Source organism: Xyrauchen texanus, chromosome 34 (assembly GCF_025860055.1).
Source record: "Xyrauchen texanus isolate HMW12.3.18 chromosome 34, RBS_HiC_50CHRs, whole genome shotgun sequence".
Classification (NCBI taxonomy): Eukaryota; Metazoa; Chordata; class Actinopteri; order Cypriniformes; family Catostomidae; genus Xyrauchen; species Xyrauchen texanus.
Genome location: NC_068309.1, coordinates 21454177 through 21477952, shown reverse-complemented (window position 1 = coordinate 21477952; position 23776 = coordinate 21454177). Strand labels below are relative to the sequence as shown.

Sequence of the window (23776 nt, the reverse complement as noted above, 5' to 3'; positions counted from 1 at the left end):
TGTCAGTGCCAGTAAAGGTGAATTCTGGGTTGTAAAGTGACATGCTGTTGTTACAGATCAAATAAGCACAACAAACTGGTAACTGGAAACCATTCTTATCTGGAATGCTAGTGTGAATGAAGTCATTTGATCCAACTGCAAAGCACAGGACATTTCATTTATTTAGGACAGCAGTATGACTCTGGGTTTAAATGGTCTCTATTGTTCTATTGTGCTCACCCACCCAGACACACATACACAGCACTCCCACACACAGTTGACACAACAGTCAACTGTATCACCGCATACAAGAATGAGTTTTGCTGGATTGTGGAATATAGGGTGATGGAGAGAGAAATTTCAAGGAAAAGAGGTGTAGCCAGCATTCCCTTTGGTAACACTCTCACAGACATATTCTTCATTCACCAATCACTGTTCAACAAACAGGTACTGTGACAGATTACCACACCTTTGACAGGCACCAGCATGTGGAAGAAAGATATAGAGGGTGGGGAATAGATACAAGGAGTTAAAGTGAAATACAAAGTGAAAGAGAGGTACTGGAAACTTTCAAGAAACCAAAGCAATTAGTTTGGACAGTATTGGAAAGAGTGTAAAACAGTGCACAGGAAGTTCAGAATAACAAGTAAACAACATAACAAGGACTCACTGTCTGAGAGAAGGAGACACAGAAAGAAACAGTGGTGGAGGATGGACACATGGCTAAATGAAGTCCAGAAGTATCCAGCCCTGTATGTACTCTGCTGCTCCGCAGCCTTCAGGGTCCTTCATAAATTACTACAGACTGTGCCCTGTCCCAGGATTGTGGACTCAGACCCCTGGAAGACATGGAAATGGAAGAACCTCACAGTTTCTCTTGTGCACTCCCTGCTGACTGGCACCTGGGCTCTTGCTTGGTGAGTTTTATGCAGCTCTGTTGGGTTTTAATAAATCATTTGTGTCCCAATTTTTACAGTATTTGAGTAGCAAACAATTAAATTGCAGTTCTAACATCTAAAACACATTGTAAAACTTTGTGCTTTTATGGAATCACAACACAACATGTTGTGTCATAGCTAATTGTGCTTTGGAATTACACCTTGATATGTTACAAAATCTAACATTAAAAAAGCCAATCTTAGTAAACACAAAATACAGTTTTTAAATGATTATGTTATTTATTGAAGCAAAAAAGTTTTCCAAAACCAACTGGGGCTGTGTGAAAATGTATTTGCCCGTTACTAAATCCCCAAATCTATGAAACTGCATTCATAATGGGGTTCCGCTGGACTAGAAGCACACAGGCCTGATTACTGCCAGCAATGTTCAATCAAATCAACACTTAAATAGAACTTTTTCAGCAGCATGAAGTTGGCTAAAAGGTCTCATCCAGTAACGCACTATGCCAAGGTCGAAAGAAATTCTAGAAATGATGGGGGAAAAGGTGATTGAAATACATCAGTCTGGGAAGGGTTACAAAACTATTTCAAAGGCTCTGGGACTCCAAAGTACCACAGTGAGATCCATTATCTCCAAATGGAGAAAACTTTGCACAGTAGTGAAACTTCCCAGTAGTGGCTGTTCTTCCAAAATTCCTCCAAGAGCACAGCGAAGACTCATCCATTAAGTCACAGAAACCCAATGACAACATCCAAGGAACTGGAGGCTTTCCTCACATCAACAAAAGTCACTGTTCATGACTCCACTATCAGAAAGACACTGGCCAAAAATGGCATCAATGGAAGAGTGGAGAGGCAAAAACCACTGCTAACCCAGAAGAACATTAAAGCTCATCTGAATTTTGCAAAAACACACCTTGATGATAGTCAAAACATTTAGGAGAATGCTCTGTGAACTGATAAGTCAAAAGTGGAACTGATTGGAAGACAGGGGTTCTGTTACATCTGGTGTAAATCAAACAGAATTCCACAAAAAGAACATCATACCTACAGTCAAGCATGGTGGTGGTAGTGTGATGGTGTTGGGATTGCAATAATTGAGGGAAGCATGAATTCTGCTCTCTACCAGAAAATCCTAAAGGAGAACGTCCAGTCATCAGTCTGTGAGTTGAAGCTCAAGCACAACTGGATTATGCAGCAAGACAATGATCCAAATCAAAGGAGTAAGTCCAACTCTGAATGGCTCAAAAGAAGCTTAAATTAAGGAGTGGACTAGTCAAAGTCCTGACTTCAACCCAACTGAGATGCTGTGGCAGGACCATAAACGGGCAGTTCATGCTTGAAAACCCTCCAATGTCGCTGAGCTAAAGCAGTTCTGCAAAGAAGATTTTGCCAAAATTCTACCACAGTGTTGCGAAAGACTGATCTCCAGTTATCGGAATGATTTGGTTGCAGTTGTTGATGCTGAAGGTGGCACAACCAGCTATGAAGTTTAAGGGGGCAATTCGTTTTTTACATGGGTGATATAGGTGCTGAATAACCTTTTAGCTTCAACAATACATATATGTATGTGAAAACTGTATTTTCTGCTTACTCAGGTTGCCTTTGTTTTATGTTATATCTCATTTAAGATCTAAAATAAATTCAGTATGAAAAATACACAAAAACAGAAGAAATCAGGAAGGGGGAAAATACTTTTTCACTTCACTGTATCTCTCTCAGTGTAGAACAAGAAAATCTTGCTAGACAGGCATGCCTGTCTAGCAAGTTTTTCTTAGCCTAAAGGAAATTATACTACAGTTACGATTGTATGAATCATTACACTTCCTCAAACCAAGCAGGAGTTTCAACACTATTTAACACTGGTGTGGTGATGGTGTAGTGGCTAAAGCACAGGGCTATTAATCAGAAGGTCCTTGGTTCAAACCCCACAGCCACCACCATTGTGCCCTTGAGCAAGGCACTTAACTCCAAGTTGTACCGGGGGGATTGTCCCTGTAATAAGTGCACTGTAAGTCGCTTTGGATAAAAGCGTCTGCCAAATGCATAAATGTAAAATATACTTTATATTTATATACTTTTTTGTCATGTAATGGAAGAGCTTAAACTGTTTTAACTGCTAGATATTGAGCCAATTTTTGTCAGATGGTCCTTTGCATGATTGACATTGTAAAGAGTCTGCATGAATCTTTCCCAACAGTGTATTACAGCATCCTGCGATGGTGCATGAAATCCGTTCAGCCTACACTCCTTTATCCTACCTGCTAATCATTGTCTCATCTGGTCAGTAGACAACACATTGCACTAACATACAGTATTATATTGTAACACAATGAGCCTAGGCACAAGTGTACTAAGTAAAAATAATAATAATATTGTACTAAACTGTATCATTCTAGTTCAAATTGTACTGGCCTTTCAATCAGGTATACAAGACTGTATATTGGCTCTCCTACCCTTGATCTCTTGATAAGAGTTTAAGCAGTGCTGTGACACAGTCTTTGATGTTATGTAATAATTATATTTCTTTCACACTCATTTAGAATTAAAACGTCATGGTTACTGTTGTAACCTTCATTCCCCGAGGGAGGGAACGAGACGTTGTGTCGAATGAAGTGACACAAGGGGTCTTTCTGGGAAGCCAAACGTACCTCTGAACCGGAGAAAAGGCCATTGTCAAGTTGGCAGACAGAATTAAATTGAAGCGTGGTAGCGAGTGCCAGTCAAGATTTTGCACTGAGGAGCTGAAAATAAGGATCGGCCGTTTACAGTGGTAGGTCTAGTGCTGTGGCAGGAGGGACACAACGTCTCGTTCCCTCCCTTGGGGAATGGAGGTTACAACCACAACCATGACATTCCCCTTCTGTCACTCACTCAACGTTGTGTCGAATGAAGTGACACAAGGGGTCCCATATAAAAACGCCACGCACTGACTGTGTTATGTGAACTGTCGAGACAGGTGCAAGCAATCTACTGCGTGCTAGAGGCACCTGTGTTGGCTGCACGTAGCCCTCCCCAACGCCCCCAAAGAGATGTCACATACAGACCTTAGGTTCTCCGCACCCTGGGGGGTAACAGGTGCTACATTACTACCATGGGAGCAAGCCCGGCAGCCGCGGCCTTCTCTCTCACTATGTCACTCACATAGGATTTGAAGCGGCTGGGGCAATCTTAACGCTATGAAATGCGTCGAGGAAGGCAGTCTTTCCCGGTCCTATTTTTCAGGGGGAAAAGACCCTGCGGAGGCCACATCCTGCCCAGTCTAGGGGGAGGTAATACACCACGAGAGTTGTGAAGCCGTATGTGGGAAATGGCGCGGTGGTAGGTCCAGCCTAATGAGGGGGGACTCTACAAGCACGGCGACCGGGGCAGCAGGGCTGCCCAAGGGAAACGCGGGTCCGCCAACAGGGGGACCGTATCGTGGGGAATACATCACGGGTAGTTTGCCTGGAAAGGGAACTAAGCAGTGGAGCCCGACCCCAGTACAGAGCACCTGTGACTCGTGGTGGGTCTGGACGTGAATTGCTCAGCTGATTTCGCAGGCCAGAAGGATAGGGAGGAGAACATCCAGGGAGCGACCCTTAGTGGCTAACCTGGGATAGAAGGCACATTGGATCAACTTGGTGAAGAGTGCTGTGTGCAAGCGGAACACCCGGTCGGTTGTGCCGCATTACCGAGTTCTACCGGCTCGGACCTGACAAAACACGGGACAAGACCGACTCAAACCTGAGATTGTAAAATCTGGCAAAGGTATTGCCAGATTGTATAGCCTGTCCATCTGCCGAAGCAGACAAAGAGCTGCTCAGAACATCTAGAGCTCTGCGTGTGGTCCAAATAGATACACAAAGTACGTACCTGACACAGCAACGAGAAGGCTGGGTCTGCCTCCTCCTGGGGCAGCTTGCTTGCAGGCTCCCAACCTGGTCCCTGAAGGGGGTCTTAGGAACCTTGGGCACGTAGCCCGGTCGCGGCCTCAGGATAACTTGAGAATGTGCCGGACCAAACTCCAGGAAGATGTCGCTGACAAAGAATGCATGCAGGTCCCTTACCCTCTTGATGGAGGCTAACGCGATCAGGAGGGCCGTCTTCAGGGAGAGGGCATTGATCTCAACTGAATCAAGCGGCTTGAAGGGGGGTCTCTGAAGGCCAGAAAGGACCACAGAGAGACCCCAGGAGGGGAACAGGCTAAGCCGGGGAGGGAGTCTCCGAGCGCCTTTCAGGAACCTGATAAATAAATCGTGCTTACCTGGGGACTTGCCATCTACTGCGTCGTGGTGGGCTGCGATAGCAGCTACATACACCTTCAAGGTGGAGGGGGACAGCCAACAGGAATGAAAGCACTGACCAAACTGCGCACCTCTGTGGGTCTTCGTCTTGGGAAGAGCACCGATTTGCAAACAAGCGCCACTTTAGGGCGTAAAGTTGCCTAATGGAGGGAGCTCTGGCTTGGTTGATCGTGTCTAAGAATGCAGGTGGTATATCACTCAGATCTTCCGCATCCTGTCCAGGGGCCAGACGTGGATGTTCCAGAGGTCTGGGTGCGAGTGCCAGAGGGTGCCCCATCCCTGAGAAAGAAGGTCCTTCCTCAGGGAAATTTTCCAGGGAGGTGCTGTCACGAGGAGCGTAAGATCTGAGAACCAGGCCCGGGTGGGCCAGTAAGGGGACACCAGGATGAATTGTTCCTCGTCCTCCCTGATCTTGCACAGCACCGGTGCAAGAAGGCTCACTGGGGAAATGCGAACTTGCACAGCCCCCGGGGCCAGCTGTGTGCCAGCGTGTCTGTCCCGAGAGGAGCTCCTGTCATGGAGTACCAGAGTGGGCAGTGGGAGTTTTCTTGGGAGGCAAAGAGATCTATCTGTGCCTTGCCGAATTGGTCCCATATCAGCTGGACCACCTGGGGGTGGAGCCTCCACTCTCCGCTGGGCGAAACCTGCCGCGACAGTGTATCCGCTGTCGTCGATGGTGTCGCCGGAGAGACCAAGCTGGGAGACGGGGGCGTTGAGAAAGCATACCTTGTCAACGTCGTGCATCTCGACCATGTTCAGCCAGAGGTGATGCTCCTGGACCACGATGGTGGCCATCGCCTGCCCGAGTGCTTGCGCTGTGACCTTCGTGGCTCTGAGAGCGAGGTCGGAGCGCAATTCCTGCAGCACGTCGGGGTCAGGAATACCCAGGTGCAGATCTTTAAGTGCCTTGGCTTTATGGACCTGCAGGAGAGCCATGGCATGCAGGGCACAGGCGGCCTGTCCGGTGGCGCTGTAGGCTATGGAGGTCAAAGATGATGTCATCCTACAGGCTCTGGAGGGGAGTGCCGGGCCAGGTGGCGGCGTTCTAGGGACACAGGTGGATCACAACCGCCCTATCCACCTGGGGGACTTCCGTCTACCCGTGGGCCGCCCCGCCGTCCAGGGTAGTGAGACCGGATGGGCAGATGGGTCGGTTACGGCCAGTATAAGGTGCCCTCCACGACTTCATCAGCTCGTCATGCACTTCCGGGAAGAACGGTACCGGGGGGGGCATGGCTGTGAGCGGCGCCCGGATTCGAAGTACCAGTCGTCAAGCCGCGAAGGCTGTGGGGAGGACAGAGGGTTCCAGTCCAAGCCCACGCTCACGGCAGCCCGGGCACAAGCACGGCCATCTGCGTGTCTGGGCTGGCTGGCCTGAAGGCGGCAGCCCAGATGAGTCTTCCGCATCAGATGCCTTGACGCTCTCCGATGCAGCGGCGATGTCATCATCCAAGTCCAGGGGCTCAAGGGAGAATGCCGGCTGGCTGCGAGGCGAGCCGCACTCATCCCGAGCTCGGACGGAAGCGAGCGAATGTGTCGGGGGGGGCGGGTGGTTCGTGGTCATTCCCATATCGCCTTCATCGCCAGCCGGGTCGTCCTCAATCCCGTGGGAAGAAGGAGCAAAGCAGCGGGCGGCTGAAGTGGTATTCACCTTAAGGAAGGAGAGCTGCGACCGCAACGCTGCCATGGTCATGTTCTCGCAATGAGTACATGAGCCATCCACGAATGCCGCCTCAGTGTGATCGCTGCCCAGGCACACAAGGCAGCGTCTGTGGCTGTCGGTCTTGGAGAGAAATTGACCGCATCCAGGAACAACACAAACACAGTCTTGAAAAAGACGCGTCCTGAAAAGGATGTTCAATGCTGCTGTGTATTGCTCTTTTGTTAGTGGAAAACTCAAACTCTTTTAGAGAAATCAAAACACTCTTTTAACAGTGAAAAGCGCTGTCGAAGCACCCAGGGGCGTACACTGCACAGCGTACAGAGAGAGAACTCTAGCTGGAAACATGCCGTAGATCCAACAGCAATGCTTCTCGCTGACAGAGGTGAGTGAAACAGTAGTGAAACTTCAGCTTGCTTGTTGCACAACCGTTCGGCTCCGAAGAAACATTCTGACTGGGACACGCTGCCCCGCTTCACTTTATACCCACATGTCCGGGGTGGGGCATGAAAATTCTGTCTGCCAACTTGACTGTAAAGCAGTTCAACGGAAAGGAGGAGGTGAGAACCGGCCTGGCAATATAAACAATATTTTAATGATAAACTTAAACAAAAGACAAACACACACACATGATGGACATGTCCGTAAACGATCTCTCTCTCCTCGCACCACCGTCCGCAATCGGCCTTTATCCCTCCTCCTTCCGGGGTTTCGGCACCAGTGTAAAGCAGTTCAATTGAAAGGAGGAGGCAAGAACCGGCTTGTCAATATAAATAATATTTTAATGATAAACTTAAACAAAAGACAAAACACACACATGACGGACATATCCGTAAAGGATCTCTCTCTCCTCGCATCACCGTCCGCAATCGGCCTTTATCCCTCTCGGAGGCTTAATTAGCCTGATAAGGGACCAGGTGTGTATAATCATGACCCGGCCCCGCCCTCTGCACTTTCACATAGACATTGGCCTTTTCTCAGGTTCAGAGGTACGTTTGGCGTCCCAGGAAGACCCCTTGTGTCACTTCATTCGACACAATGTCGAGTGAGTGACAGAAGGGGAATTGGAGTTTCTTCTAATATGCAATAACTACAAAACCTTGTTTTTTCATATGTATGTATACATCATTTGTTAAAATGCAAACAACTCATTAGTTAGGCTTCATACTTCAGAACAAGGGACTTCCATGACATCTAGGAAAATATTTACATCCATTCTTTTTAATTCTTCAACATCCAAATTCTCAGTAATACCTCTTTTTCATGTGTAAAAGGTTATCATGGTTTAAGAGATGGTGTCATAGACATTGTTCAAGGCCCAGAGGTTCATCTGGCAACTCAATAGAAACTCTGTAACTCTTACTCTGTAATGCTCATTGAGTCAATGCCTTCAAAATAAATCATGTGATGATATGAGAGTGTTTGACCAGTCAATAAATTAAGCACTGAACTGTTTCAACAGGGTATTTCATTCAGGATGCTGGTGACATTATCTTTAGTGGGTATGCTAAAGAATCTTGGGAATTTCTACTTCACCATTTTCTAGTAAGTCAACACACATTACATCAGCCCATGACTAATGTTTTAAAACTGTGGGTTGGGAGACAGTTCCTTGAAAGTCTATTCAGACCTGACTAATGTGTCGCAACCTGTGCACTGTAGAAGGATTTTAATCATCTAGATTTAGCGCAACAGATAAATGTATTGATTTTTAACACACAGCACACAGGGCTAGGCATGAAACGGGGTGTGTGCAATTCTATATAGCAGGCCTTCTTGCTTTTTTCATTGTTTGACAAGGTCACTGTCTGAATAATCCATGCAAATCTATAGCAGGTTGGGATGATGTGAAATAATGACTATAAATCCCTTCAGACTGAAACTCATTAATACTGTATAAAACAACAAATACTTATCTCAGAGTAATGTAACTGACTTTGTGTTAGATCAGTATTAAACAACTAAACATTTGGTTATTGCTCAAGGATCATATAGTGACAAACATGTTCCTTGAGACTTGACATCATGAAAAAGATTTTATATAGTGAAGAAACCCAATTTAAAAACATAATTCTATGACCTAACCTTTTATTAAATAATATGAAATTGCTTGACTCTATATTGTTTTACAATTGTTTTTTAAATATATTTGAATTTATACATTTCCTGAAAAAACCTTTGTCCCATTCATCTGGCACAACACTCCTTTGAGGCCAAGTGTGCAAAAAAAGTCAAGCAAAATAAGTAGTTAATATTTTAAATAATTTAAAAGAATTTTGGTCACTTGATTTCATGTCATTGGAGTTTTCAATGTTAATAACAAAAAATGCAAAAATATATATAAAAAAAAAAAAAAAGTGTTATGAGTGCGAAGCAATCATCTGTGTTCCGCAACTGCTCTCGGGTCCTTGAATAACGTATAACGTGTGAGTAAGGCCAGCTGGTGGACTTTCTGGTGCCCTCCCTGGGTAAGACGGTGCCCCCCTAGGGAGTTGGTGCCCTACTGGTACTGGTTCACGGCTGTCCAAAAGAAGAAAAATACTGAAAGCAGCACAGAGGTCAGAAGTTTTAAAGAGGCCACATTTTTTTGTCACTCCCTCAGTAGCTGTGGTAACAGTTTTTTTCAAACTTATTTTCTTATTCAGGGTAATATAATTCAACATGTATTGTTAAAATGTACACAAAATAAATGTATAAATTGCAAATATAAAAACGTTTGCTAGATTTACACTGCTAAATAAGGCAGGAACGCGTCATCACGGTCTATTAAAAGGGTCCATTAAGTGTCAGATATTACAGAAATAGGTGCCATGAAATATCAAACTGGTCTTTGTGACAGTGGTAAAAAATTGGATCCAAGCAGTGTTTAGATTAGCCAAACAAAAGATTTTGAGATACTTTCTGCTTGTCAATAAATTTTCTGGTCATATATGGTCAGCAGAAAGCTGAGAGATTCCATTGTCTGCGTCCTGCAAGAATACCACAACACACGGCGGCTACACACCTCTGTCCTTGGTCGCCGTGTTTGTAGTAACTCCTCCCTCGATTTGTAGGACCTACCACAACGCCGCTCCACACAAAGTGCTTCCACTCCTAACCGGTAAGACCGAATGTTGTATTCCACCTAAAATGCCCCCACGGAGACAACTAAAATGTTGTCTCCGTGGTGCCATCCTTTCATTCCTTTTTGGGGAAAACAATAGAGAGAAGGCCACGGCTGGGCCAGCCAGTCCTTGTACTTCTGAGCAGTTAGCCGTTCCCCTAGGTACAGGGGACTGCTTTATGCGTGCCAGTGTGTTGGGGATAGTTATGCGACGGCTTGCTGTGCTGGCTATGAGGCACACAGAGGTCTGCCTGTCTCGCACCGCCAGTATGCGTAACTCGGTTTGGCTCTTGTGGCATTTTCCATTGGGACCCCTAGTATCAACTCATCTACACAATGTCGAGTGAGTTACAGATAGGGAACGTCTCAGTTACTGATGTAACCTCTGTTTCCTGATGGAAGGAACGAGACGTTGTGCCCCTCCTGCCACAACACTGAACCAACCGCAGAAATGTCTGAGTCTTAGGCTTGGCTCCTCAGTGCGATACCTGATGTGTGTTTGCAGTGTCACTCCTTTTATACCCGTATGTCCGGGGGAGTGGCATGCAAATTCCACACGGCAATTTCCATTGGCCTTTTCTCAAGATCAGAGATGTCTGGGCTCCGCAGGAGCGACCCTTAGTGTCAACTTATCGACACAACGTCCATCAGGGAACGGAGGTTACATCAGTAACCGAGACGTTCTTTTAGCACAGTGATTCTCAACCTTTTTTTTTTTTGCTGCACACCCCCCTAATTCGTTCCCTTACCACAGCCACATGACATCATTTGAAAGTCTTTGAGTCTTTGTTACCAAAAAAAAAGATGGAACAAAACCTAAAAATCAAAACTCAATATTAGTGTTATTTGAATAATTTGCTTGATGCAACTTCGATGCATTAAATAATTTTAAAGTTTTGTTAATAAATTCAGAAGCCTTATGCATCATGAATGTGAGTTGGAACTCCCTTCACCAGGTGATTATTGATTCAAACAAGTCATCTCTTGGAATTTCTGAAGCCCAAAAAAAGTAAAAATCAGTTATATTTTCTTACACTCAATCAATCCTTTTTTAGGATTTACACATTTCTATTTAATCCCAAAAATATTGTGTATTTTGCTTTTGCCCTTATGAAAATTTAAATGTACTTATTTTTTTTATAGTTTTAACAGTGGTATTTGTAACAAGACCATAGTAAACACATGGAAGCATGGATCTTCACTACCGGTAGTCTGGCTTGTTTAGATATAGCATGATTTATATAAAACAAGTTATGGCATTTTTGTAATTACAAACAGTAGGCCTACTCTAAACTAATAAATACAAAATATAAACATTTAAAAGATGTAACAAAAATTGTATATATTCCCTCACTCCCCTAATGTAGCCTATGACAAATTTAATAGAGCTTAAGTAGTGATAAAGTATGATAATGTGTATTATCAATCTATTTCTGCCTAAAGTACAGTTGGTGTTACTATATTAAATTGTATGTGATGTTGAATTCTGTGCTGAATTCAAATGTTTCTGTGTCTCATGGTGTGCTTCTCACCGGTTCTTGCAGTGCTGTAATGATCAGAGGTGCGCTTTTAAGAGCTCGAGACTGGTCGTTGAGTAAAAACGCACCTGCTTTGCATTCACACTGCTCTGTCCATTGAGCCGTATCATCTACTGCCATACAGGGGCATTAGCCGAGGTTGTGACATTGCCTGTGTATTAGACGCTGCTACACCAGATACTTCAGATGCGTCACTAATTTGCTCTCAGTGTCCCCCTTTCATCCTTTGAACACCCACTGGGGAGCTACCCCCATAATCGCTTTACGATCCAACGTGGGCGTTACTTGTAGTGGGCGTGTTGTGTAGTGGGTGTTACTTGTCGATTTGTGGGGATGCAGACAGACACACTTGTCCGTTTGACAGTTGTCAGTTTGTTGTTATTTTGCTATGGTTGCTTTTGACAACTATCGTAATGCCTGTACAAGATCAATAACTGTACGTGTTTCCTGACATCAAATTGCATGTTTACTTATGTTTTCTTACCTGTAACAATGTTTTGTGGTTGCATCTTTTTACACCAGTCTCTTTGTGCACACTCAGTGCTTGTCTTCAGAGGGCAGGATATTTTAACAGTCTGAGGCTAGTCTCGAGTAGACAGACCTATGTCCACGGCTTCATTTAGCCAAGAACCGCCCATTTAGACAGGAAAAGCCATCTAACTGACGTTCAGCAAATGATTATTTATCCTCAAAAGCTCTCATTCTATCCTCGTGGAAACTTGTGAACACAACTCCTCTTTCAGGCAGACTGAAGAAAAGATCTGTGTGCTTCTTATGGAAGTTATCAAACCAGCCAATCAGATTTATGCTGAGTTAGTGTTTAGTCTGTTTTAGTGCACAGACTGTCTGAGGCTTACATGATTTACAGCACCTTCAAATAAATTGGAACTAATCTGCAAACCTGTGCTTCTTTTCCTAGGTGATCTGGTGTTTTCTGTATGCCTTGTTCACACATCATTATGTGGCAGGTGCAGTCGTGGCCTTATTTGTGGAGGTGAACAGTGTATTCCTACATGCACGTTTATTGCTCAAACTGGCTCGAGTGTCCCAAAGTTCCTTGATCTACTCGATTATCAAACTATTCAATGTGGTAACCTATGTAACCTTTCGGCTTGGAGCACAGTTTTACCTCACCTGGTTCCTCATACACAACTACTCATCACTGGACCATGCCTTCTACTTCCTGGTAACAATGGTCCTAATGAACATCATGATTCTCATTTATTTCTACCGCCTTCTACGGACAGACTTCTTCGGCAAGCGTCGACATGAAAACAGTGCTCGTAAATTTGCAGAGGACTAAAACAACAATGCTTTCTGTGCAGAAGTTTGATGTCTATTAGTCCATCCCTCCAAAGACCGCATTCAAGTGACTGTTAACACTAAACACTTGTTCATGCATTATCATGGAACAAACAAACCTCATTAGAGGAAAAACCTGATAAATAGAGACAATGAACACATTTTGTTTTTAATTGTTAGAATAGATACTTGATTATTTTGGAGTTTCACTGATAGCCCTGTTCTATATACATATGTGGAAAAGGTTATTTAAAACATTACAACAGTCTAACCTACTAAGACTCTTATACTCTGTGATGCAGGAATAGAAGGCATACATGGGCACACATCCACACCCTTAATCTTTGTGCACAATTTTTGTCAATACAATAAAACCCTGTAAATTATTTGGGTAAAGATTACACAAAGAATTCCACAATTGGTGGTTGTGGGGTGAAGTGTACCAGGTGCTTTGGGGTAACTGGGCCAGTGACTCAAGTGATAGTTAACCTTGCATCCATATTCAGAAAGTGTCATTACATTGGACTTGTTCATGAATGCATGTAGTAAAATCCAAAGAATCAGAGAAAGAAACCCACAAAGAGAAACCCACCTTTCGAAGGAACTGAACAACTATTTTCTCATTAAGTTGTTACAAAGAAGTTAGCTCAGCCTCAAAATGTTGAGGCAACTGCATGGGGTGTGGTCAATCTTCAAACCTCCTGGGTGGGTCCAATAAAATGTCTTTTTGTAAACCTTTTTTTTTATTTGCATTAATCATTTTAACTGTTTCAAAAATGTAATAAATTTTTTTTTAATATTAACTACTTTAAAATATTCTCACAGTAAAATATACCCTTTCCTCACTTATTTATGGATATCTTAAAAAAACATGAATGGGAAGCAAAATGAGACTTTGGAATAATTTAGGCTGCTATTATATCATTTTTGTATGAACAAGTCCTTCTTGTTCATATTTTTATTTAAAAGTAAATTATTCAAATATTGCCCAACCACTGGTATGACACAACTTGACATGTTACTGGGACACTTTTGATTGTTATAGGGGGGCAACTGCATTATAACTTACATTTTCACTGTACAAGAATAAAACATAATTTGCAATTTAACATTTGCTAAAATAATTTATTATATAATAATAATAATAATAATAATACAACTTATTGAGTAAAAATGCTGAACAAAAAAGCTCATAACAAATGTTTGAGTCAATGGACCCTAACATTTTGGGTCACAAAGCCATGTTGCAATGTTGTTCTTTAGAATGTCATTGAGTAAAGATCTTAGATCTTAGGTTATAATTTCTTAGTTTAGAATTTATGCAGTGTAAGGAACATTTACAGGTCTTGTAAATGGTCAAAATTTAAAAGATTGTCGAAATTTTAACTTTTTTTTTTTTTTTTTACTTAACTAGTTCATTTTAAATAGTACTGTAACCATTTTTTTTTTCTTAATGTAAAAATAGCATTCCATGTAGTATCTAAATTACTATGAGGTCATAAAAGCTGCATGCATAACAATACAAAAATAAAATTATGTTAAAAACAAAATTATATGAAAGACATAAGCCACAGAACATGCCAATTTCTCTAAAATATTTCATGTCAGCTACACCAAATAAACTGAAAAGAGTACTGATCATATTATTCAGTGCAAAACATAATTAATGATGGTGAATGTTTGGCAAAAATCACCTTAATTTATCATTTTTCTATACTTATTTGCGGTTTCATGAACGAAAACCTCACAATCTAAGCCAAGTTTAGATCAAAGTTGGGCTCAGATGAATTCAATCGGCAGAATATCTCTCCCATACAGACCAGGTTTCATGAAAATAATGTGGAAAATCACACTATTAAAGTAATCTTAATAATTTTTTTCCCCTTATTTAATTTTTTTTTACAATTTACCAGTTTCCCAAACCACCACGTGCTGTCTGGTCTAAGATGTTAAAACATAGACATTGGGACTACTACCTGAACTGTCTGGAGGCAGCAAATGTCATTGAGTTGAAGTTAAAAATGATTCTGTATGGGGGGTCATATCATTTCTGTCTTCAGAAGTGATAAGTATTAGATTTATAAGTATTATAAATCTAATACTTATGGGTCATTGACAAATAAAGTTGTACAAGGTGTTTCAATGAGAAATCGTTTATAAATCTAATCTTAAAGGAGCATTTAGCTAATTATTTAGCATTAGCACAGGGGCATAAAAGTAATCCAAACTACTCTAGTGGTTAAATGTCTTCAGAAGGGATATGATCATTGTGTCATTGACACATAAATTTGTACAAGGTGTTTTAAAGAGAAATCGTTTAAAAAATCTATTTAAAAACACTTGTGTAGGCTTACTGTTCCAAGAAATGTAATCTTTATACAAAAAATAAATTTATAAAAAAATCTAACTTTAAAATTGTTACGTGGTGAAACCATCAAGTAAAGGTATTTGCTTTCTTTGCACCTTGAATATATGAGTATAAGCAACGTTTCAAAATGTATATTCAACTCAAAAGGTGCAGTCATTTCTTCCTCCTCTTTAAGTTTTCCTTAAAAACAAATTGTCATTTTGAAACCCTTTAAAATCATAAACACACTCACATGAGATGAAGAATCCAGTGACACCGGTAAACTTGAAACGTTTTATACATGGAGGGTCCGCCATGTTAGCATGACCAGCCAAATACTACTTGCTTAATCTCAGTCACACTCCTGTTACTAGACACTTTCCCGGACTTTCTGTTTCATCATACCACGGTGGTGGAATGACCTTCCCAACTCAATCCGGGAAGCTGACTCACTATCTTCAAAAAACGGCTAAAAACACATCTTTTCCAAAAGCACTTAACCGGTCACTAAAAAAAATAAAATAAATTTACATTTCTTGTTGCACTTAAATCTGTTTTGTATACTATCCTGATGATAGTGAAACTTTGTAATATGACACTTTTTGTACCACTGTCTCCTTAAGATGACTCGCTGATGTTTTTCCCTCTTTTGTAAGTCACTTTGGATAAAAGCATCTGCCAAATGAATAAATGTAAATGTAGACACCTTCACACAGGGATTAAATTACTCTTGGCTGACTGAATTATGAACTTCTACAGTAATATTGAAAACAATTACATTTAAATTAATCTGCATCTACACTGCTAGGTGTCGATGTAAATCCAAAATGACATTCAAAAAAATTACTGAGTGAACCTTAAATTGTAAAACTTTTAAGGAACCTATAAATGATACAAATTCAGTCATTAAGAGATTATTAGTTGTGTTTGCAGGGTATCAAGACTGAAATCACAATCTTCCCAAGCTTGCTAATGCTGTGACTAAATTTACAAACCACAAATGGACATCAGGATTATACAAAGATAACTAAACTTAACTAATACCATGAAAACAGATTTCTGTTCCTTGACAAAGGTCCATTTCTCAAATCCTATTAGCACATTCATGCGGTCACAAAAAATGAAGCCACAGCAACACAGTTTTTATAAACATTTATTTCTTCTGTACATCTGACTGAGAGCACTTTAGATGATGCCGATCTGTAAAAGAAAAAATTAAATGATATTAAGCACAGATCAGAACGTAGACAGGTTCTACAATAAAGAAAAGCAAAGCATCAGTGGTTCCTTTGAATGCATCACAATCATTCAGGCACAAAGTAACTTTCATCAGTTGCAGAGATTTACCATTCCCTTGAAATGTAAAACAATAGTTGCATATAGAACATTTACCCATGCAAATGTCCAAATGTTTGCATTACAAAAAGCTAATTTACCTTGTTTGCAACATCCAAGGCATCATAATCCGGTGCAAGACGAACGTATGCCTTCTTTTCGCCATCAGGCCTGCAGTTAGAAATAAAGCATTCAGAACTTGCATACACCACTGCATCACAGAAATCTAATGCCCCCCCCTCCCCGTGCATCAGTGGTTCCTTTGAAAACATCACATTTCAGAGTAATTATTGTTTTTACATCATTACACAGGATTGTTTCTCTACCATTGGCCAAATTATCCTACTTATCACTAGCAGAATTCATTGGCCAGAAAGGTAGACTTAAATCCAAAACATACCTGATAAGTGTGTTGACTTTAGCCACATCGATATCATACAGTTTCTTGACGGCGTGTTTAATCTGATGCTTGTTGGCTTTGACATCAACAATGAACACCAGAGTGTTATTGTCTTCAATCTTCTTCATGGCTGATTCAGTGGTCAGAGGGAACTTGATGATGGCATAATGGTCCAGCCTAGCAGAATAGAAGGAAATACATTTTAACTACGTGCAACAGCATCCACTGGAACTTAAAACTATATCTCAATGTTCAAATAAGGATGCATCAGTAGTTATAAAATTGTTATCACATAATTTCATGCTTTGATCGCAATTCCCATCATTTGCATCCTGAAAGTACTTCTGATAACAAGATAATGTAACATTCTAGAGACAAAATGGATGCATGTTGTGTCAGTCTCACTTGTTTCTGCGTGGAGCACTCTTCCTAGGGTACTTAGGCTGCCTTCTCAGACGCAGAGTCTTAGGCCGGCGGAAGGTTGGGGTGGTCCTGATCTTCTTCTTCTTCTGACTGTGGACACCTTTCAACACAGCCTTCTTGGCCTTCAGGGCCTTTGACTTGGCCTCAGTCTTAGCAGGGACCGCTGCAGAAAGGTTTAAAGCATAACACTTATTTCAACAAACTAGTCTATAGAGCACCCTAGAGCCCTATGATACTTAAGTAATTTAGCACAACTTAAATGCATTTCCAGATCTATAATATATATATATATATATATATATATATATATATATATATATATAAATCGAGGCATTATTGGAGTAGTTAAAATTCAAAGGGTACAAACTCAGTCAGCAGAGAATAACGGCGTGCTGCTGGTCCGAGGTAGGGCACATTGATAAATATGTAAAACATCACAAATCTAACACAAACTATGAATGGGGAATGTTCAGATATTAGCACCCATTAGCCACGTGTGTAGTAGCTAACGATGACAAGCTAGCAACATGCCATTCGGCTACTCGTATATTGGGGACAATTTATTCGATCCCGTAAACAATTCGCCACAGTTATTAACTGGGTAAGTAATTTGGTGTTAACAAGCGGACTCAGCGATAGAACAACAGCAGGACAGTGACTATCTTAAGAATGCCAAATCCGTCATGATTATGACCCTAGGAAGTTTCTCTCCAGCGCTTGATGGGATTAAACCCCGATATATCATTCTAGGCATACAGTAAAACAGCTAGGCAAAAACATAAATATCTCAGCTAATTAAAAAAAAAAGTTAATAATCAGAATAACCTGTTTTTACAGTATTAAATCTATGAACCTAACGCACCTTCCTTTTTCGCCTTCGGAGCCATGTTGGAAAAGGAAGATTGAACGGGGTTTCTTTCAGTATATCACAGGGGTTCACACACGCAGTTACCGCGAGAACACAACTGCGGCATTATGGGTCCTGTAGTTTAATTGTGCACCGTAAATACCGACCTCAGACACTGGAGGGACAGTTACGTCTATGAGAGAGATGCATAAATGTTTAACAGAAAAAGATATTTGAAAAGCCTGCAAAAGGACAGTTCCCTCAAAAATACAAAATGTGTCGATTAACTAATGATGTACAATTATTGTCGAGTCTGTAAATGGCTACTTGAAGAATGTAAAAAAAGAAGCTATTTTGCCTTAGAGGTAAGTTCTTTTATCCTTTACTCTTTTTTTGTAAGACTTGTCTATGTTATTTCCATAGCAGCTTTAATTATATAGTAAATTGTAAACATTGTCAATGTTAGTACTGATTTTAATATTAGCAACTATAAAAGCGCATTCATTTGGTCAGTGAATTACTTTTGTGAATTACCCCCCCCCCCCCCATTTACTTATTTCTGTGTTTATTCATCCCTAGTCATATGACAGAATGATTCAGTGGTTGCATTTGTATTGATGTGGTCTTAAAGCTCTCACATGATGAGCTCTCTTCCCCCTGTGAAAGGAGACAGGATCATCTGTGAACTCCCTTTGGTAACATTTTCTTAACTTTTGTATATTATTACTATATATTAGATTTGTTTGATTGAATATTAAGTTATGTACAGTATGTTGTATCTCAGTGAACTTTTATATTACTCACAAGTTTTGTTTTCATGATTACAACGCTTACTATTTGCTTTGTCGTTCAAAGTACATATAGTTATTGACACATTTTATGAGGATGCTTGTGTAAATAATCTTCTATTTATCTTAATTTGGAACTGTGGAAGCTAGATTCACCTAGATTTACAGATTATATAAAAGGTGACACATTTTGATTTGTTTAATTTTCACACCCTGGTATGACAAATTTTTATGAAATATTGTATTTGTATTGTAACTATTCAGTACTTCACAAGGGATGCTGCAGTGCACACAAAAGACGGCTTCAACATTACTGTTAGAGATGCATGTCAGGAACAGAATACAGGGTTTGTCTCTCTCTCTTTTTACTTTTATTTTTTAATTATTATTTATTTTTTTAGATTGGATAAAGTTTATGTAATGCACTGCCAATTATAGTAAATTTTCTCTGCATTTCCAGATTGAATGTAGCCAAAGTCATTGTTGTTGGAGATGTGGCAGTTGGAAAAACTTGTTTAATTAATAGGTAAATGTCTATAATATGAATGTATCTTTTCCAAATAAATATATGAATACATAAAGAATCCTAACATTTATATAAAATATGTGTAAACCGTTTGATTGACTTTGTATGTTAATGATTCTGATTGTACGTTTGATCTCAAGATTCTGTAAAGACACATTTAACAAGACTTACAAAGCAACTATTGGAGTGGATTTTGAGATGGAGAGATTTGAGGTCCTCGGAGTGCCATTCAGTTTGCAATTGTAAGGTTTTATGTATTTATTTATTTGTATTTTGGTGATTCATACACATGGTCATCTATATGGTTTTATTGTTAGACCAAGGGTCTCTCTCATTGCAGGTGGGACACAGCAGGTCAGGAAAGATTTAGATGCATTGCATCCACATACTACAGAGGAGCTCAAGGTAATAAAAAGACTATATTAAAGGGATAGTTCACACATTTTAATTCTCTTATCATTTACTCATGCCATCCCTTATGTGTATGACTTTCTTTCTTCTGCAGAACACAAACACAATTTTTGGAAGAATATTTCAGCTCTGTAGGTCCATACAATGCAAGTAAATAGTGACCAGACCTTTCAAGCTCCAAAAAGCACATAAAAGCAGCATAAAGTGTTATAATAGGGTTGGATGAGAAACAGATACATATTTAAGTTATTTTTTCTAGAAATGTCCTCTTTCACTTTGACATTCTGAAAGTGAAAGTGGAGATTTATTGTAAAAAAGGATTTAAATATTTATCTGTTTCTCACCCAAAGTGATTGCATCGCTTCAGAAGACATGTATTTCACCACTGGATTCATTTGGATTAATTTTATGATGCCTTCATGTGCTTTTTGGAGCTTTAAATGTCTGGTCACCATTCACTTGCACTGTATGGACCTACAGAGCTTAAATATTCTTCCAAAAGTCTTTATGCCCTGCAGAAGAAAAAAAGTCATACACATTTGGGATGACATGAGGGTGAATTTTATTAATTCCATATTCATATTTGGGTGAAACTTTAAGCAATGCATGTGCTTGTATTATGCAAATCAACAAAACAATATGTCTTATTTACAGCCATCATTGTTGTATTTGACCTGAGCAATTATAACTCTTTGGATAATGCAAGGTATGACCAACAACACTGTACATTGTTATGCTTGTTTGGTTTGAAACACTTGTCTGTATTGTAAGACTTTTCTGACCAGCATTGTCATGAATTATGCCTGTTTTCTTATCTATCTCTGCTGGGTCATTGTTCAGAGAGTGGCTTGAAGATGCCATGAAAGATAATGACCCTTCTAGTGTTCTCCTCTTCCTTGTTGGAACAAAGAAGGATCTTAGTGTGAGTTCATTTTTGATCACCTCTCACAAATTTGAAAATAATGTAACTTTTTCATGTGATATTGGCATGCAATACTGCCACTAACTTTACCAAAATAAAATAAATATGGTGGCATGGAATTACAGGGATAATCCCCCTGGAGCATCCTGGGGTTAAGTGCCTTGCTCAAGGGCAAAATGGCGATGGCTCTGGATTGCTTTTTGCAGGGATCAAACAGGCGACCTTTTGGTTACCAGCTTTGAGCCTTAACCACTACATACCTCTATCTTTCTCTCCCGTAGCACCCAGATCAGTTGGCACAAATGGAGCAAGAGGCCATTAGGCTATCAGAAGAGATCAGAGCAGAGTATTGGGCTGTGTCTGCCCTGTCAGGTATGATGATCACATGGCTGTTTTCCAGAACCTTTACAGCAGGTTTTTGAATGCCATGAAACTAGTTTTTGTGTCAAGGCCGAGGCTAGAAAGGGTTGAGGTTGCATAAAGCATCAAAAACACTGTTCTGTCTTGAACAAAATTATATCTAGAGGAATAGTGTTTATGTTCTCTAATGTAATAAACAATGTATACTGTATAATATGTGTCATTTTGTCTTCCAAAGGGGAGAGTGTGAGAGACTTCTTTCTTCGGGTTGCATCCCTTACGTTTGAGGCCACCATATTATCTGAGCTGGAGAAGAACAATTCTAGACAAGTTAGGGATATTGTCAGTAAGTTTTCTTTAATAAGCTCAAAATGTGATCCCGAAAGCTCTTCCTTCTCCATGGTCCTAACATACAGGAAATAATAATGTCTCTTTCCTTACACTTATATTTTTGTCATTCCACAGAAATCTCAAATAACTGTGATGAAAATTTCAAAACCTTTAAGAAGAGTCATTCCAATTGTTGTCATTGACTGAAAGTATACTGTATCATCAATGACTCAATGGATCAGATCAAAGAGGAACAGAAAAAAGATGACCCTGGACACTGACTTTGGGATGATGACGACTTCATCAGGATCTATAGCAGAGGCCAATTACAGTGGCAAGAAATTGGCCCTTTAGAATTAGCTGGTTTTCTGCATTAATTGGTCATAAAATGTGATGTAATCTTCCTCAAAGACACAAGTATTTAAAAACACAATGTGCACAAGCTAACAGACAAAAATTATAATTTTTCATGCCCTTATTGAACACATTCCATTAAACATTCACAGTGCTGGATTTAATAACTAGTCAATCCTGCTTTGGAAGCAATGACCTCCACCAAGTATTTCCAGTAGCTGTGGATTAGACCTGCATAACGTTCAGAAGGAATTTTGGATCATTCTTCTTGACAGAACTGCTTCAGCTTAGCCACATTAGGATGTCTGGTGTGAATGGCTCTCTTGAGGTAATTTCACAGCATAACTATTAGGATAAGGACTGGCCTCTGACTGTGCCACACTACAAAAGGTGGGTTTTCTTTTTTTTATGCCATTCTGTAGTGGATTTATGTCGATGTTTAGTGTCATTGTCCTGCTGCATCACCCAACTTCTAAGGAAGCTTCAGCTGGCACACAGCAACCCTGCCATTATCCTGTAGGATATCTTGATGAACGTGGGAATACATTTTTCCCTTGATGATGGCAAGAGGTCCCGAAGCAGCAAAGCAGTCCAAAATAACGATGCTCCCTCCACCGTACTGCACCGTTGGGATGCAGTGCCCTTTTTTACAACGTACTTACTGCTGCGTGTTCTTCCCAAATGATTCAATTCAACAATTCAAGCAGGGGAGGTCTTTTTTTTTTTTTTAACCTCAATGATCATTCTGCAGTGTGCCCTTGGAGTCATTTTGGCTCTGCAGCCACTTCTAGGAAGAGTAGCCACAGTACTAAATTGTCTCCATTTATAGACAGCTTGTCTAACTGTGGACAGATGAATATCTAAGCTATTCTAGATAACTTTGTAACCCTTTCCAGCTTTATGCAAGCAACATTTCTTGATCACAGATCTTTTGAGGTTGGTTTGTTTGTTTGTTTGTTTGTTTGTTTGTTTGTTTGGCGAGGTCACAACTTCAAATCAGCAGATGCTTCTTGTGAACAGCAAACTCAAAATGTTTGAGGGCTTTTTATAAGTCAAAGTTGCTCTAACCCACACCTCCAATCTCGTTTCATTAATTGCATGCCAAGGTTGTCAACTCCTGACTCTTATTAGCATTTGTTGACATCATTAGCATTGTGGTAACATACTTTTTCCAAACTACACTGAATATTTGAATGCATTCAATATGTACAAGAACAATACAATAATTTGTGTTATTAGTTAAAACAATTTGTGTTTATTCAATATTTTAACTTCGATGAATATCAAACCAGATTTTAAGCCAAATTTAAAATGTAAATGCAGGTTAATCACATACTTAGTCTTGCCACTGTATATTAAGAAATGGGGAATTTCAACAAGCGAAATTCTGATTGTACTTAGAGGTGTAATTAATGAAACATGGTTATTTATTGTACGAATCAGTGACGTGTTGACATCCTGTTGCCAATCTATTGTTATTGTCAAATTTATTGAATGATTATATACATTATAATTCCTTAAATACCCTCCTGGTGGTTTGCAGTGAGACTTTTGTAAATGGAGCCCTTGTTTTTGATTGCATCATGAGTTTCTCTGACTAATATGATACATATGCCAGCAAACCCATGACTACAGGCTCCACTGCTGTCTGCAAGAACATGAGATTCCCACTGTGAGATAAATGGAATGATTGTATGCCAAAAATGGAAGACAGATATCATTCAAGAACAACTGAACTATTGCAAACATTTTATTCTATATGTGTCCAGCTCAGCTCAAGTCTTGCTTCATAAGTAAATGCAATATCAAATGTTATTAAATGATCTACAGAGAATTTGCTTATATGATTGTCAAATGTATTGTTACTTTTGTGCTGTGACCACTTGTAAAAGCTTCATCTGAAATCTTGTAGGCATCTGTGGCATTCAAATTCTAAAGAATGTCACATAGAAAACGGTTTATGGAG

General features: G+C 40.3%; 3 protein-coding genes and 2 non-coding genes across 5 annotated transcripts; 2 read left to right on the top strand and 3 right to left on the bottom strand.

Moving 5' to 3' along the window:
* The first annotated feature begins 257 nt into the window (after window positions 1–257).
* On the top strand, window positions 258–13876 carry tlcd1 (TLC domain containing 1). Its single transcript, XM_052104978.1, has 4 exons — window positions 258–896; window positions 3079–3161; window positions 8287–8369; window positions 12385–13876. Exons 1-4 carry the CDS (start codon window positions 691–693, stop codon window positions 12766–12768), a joined length of 756 nt encoding a protein of 251 aa, XP_051960938.1. The 5' UTR covers window positions 258–690; the 3' UTR covers window positions 12769–13876.
* A 2375-nt stretch (window positions 13877–16251) lies between these two features.
* Window positions 16252–18198, bottom strand: rpl23a (ribosomal protein L23a). The gene is made up of 5 exons (XM_052104982.1): window positions 18135–18198; window positions 17255–17435; window positions 16850–17026; window positions 16551–16620; window positions 16252–16314 (listed from the first exon to the last, which is right to left on the bottom strand). Exons 1-5 carry the CDS (start codon window positions 18157–18159, stop codon window positions 16300–16302), a joined length of 468 nt encoding a protein of 155 aa, XP_051960942.1. The 5' UTR covers window positions 18160–18198; the 3' UTR covers window positions 16252–16299.
* Window positions 16695–16759, bottom strand: LOC127628280 (small nucleolar RNA SNORD42). Its single transcript, XR_007968631.1, has one exon. It is a non-coding gene; the product is annotated as a small nucleolar RNA SNORD42 (small nucleolar RNA).
* LOC127628284 (small nucleolar RNA Z17) lies at window positions 17111–17181 on the bottom strand. The gene has a single exon (XR_007968635.1). It is a non-coding gene; the product is annotated as a small nucleolar RNA Z17 (small nucleolar RNA).
* A 134-nt stretch (window positions 18199–18332) lies between the features above and the next one.
* rab34b (RAB34, member RAS oncogene family b) lies at window positions 18333–23673 on the top strand. Its single transcript, XM_052104977.1, has 11 exons — window positions 18333–18484; window positions 18699–18814; window positions 19172–19254; window positions 19368–19433; window positions 19574–19675; window positions 19774–19838; window positions 20499–20550; window positions 20685–20766; window positions 21048–21138; window positions 21365–21472; window positions 21592–23673. Exons 2-11 carry the CDS (start codon window positions 18758–18760, stop codon window positions 21657–21659), a joined length of 774 nt encoding a protein of 257 aa, XP_051960937.1. The 5' UTR covers window positions 18333–18484; window positions 18699–18757; the 3' UTR covers window positions 21660–23673.
* The last annotated feature ends 103 nt before the right edge of the window (window positions 23674–23776 follow it).

Bases quoted from the DNA above. Each gene is read 5' to 3' on its own strand.
- rpl23a (XM_052104982.1), bottom strand. From the start codon at position 18,159: ATGGCTCCGAAGGCGAAAAAGGAAG. The intron at 17,027-17,254 runs GTGAGACTGACA...CTATTCTGCTAG, and splicing joins AGTGCTCCACGCAGAAACAA to GCTGGACCATTATGCCATCA. The intron at 16,621-16,849 runs GTATGTTTTGGA...TTCTAACTGCAG, and splicing joins AAAGTCAACACACTTATCAG to GCCTGATGGCGAAAAGAAGG.
- rab34b (XM_052104977.1), top strand. From the start codon at position 18,758: ATGATGAGCTCTCTTCCCCCTGTGAAAGGAGACAGGATCATCTGTGAA. The intron at 18,815-19,171 runs GTAACATTTTCT...GTAACTATTCAG, and splicing joins TCATCTGTGAACTCCCTTTG to TACTTCACAAGGGATGCTGC. The intron at 19,434-19,573 runs GTAAATGTCTAT...TTTGATCTCAAG, and splicing joins AAAACTTGTTTAATTAATAG to ATTCTGTAAAGACACATTTA.
- tlcd1 (XM_052104978.1), top strand. From the start codon at position 691: ATGGACACATGGCTAAATGAAGTCCAGAAGTATCCAGCCCTGTATGTA. The intron at 897-3,078 runs GTGAGTTTTATG...CTTTCCCAACAG, and splicing joins GGCACCTGGGCTCTTGCTTG to TGTATTACAGCATCCTGCGA. The intron at 3,162-8,286 runs GTCAGTAGACAA...CTGTTTCAACAG, and splicing joins GCTAATCATTGTCTCATCTG to GGTATTTCATTCAGGATGCT.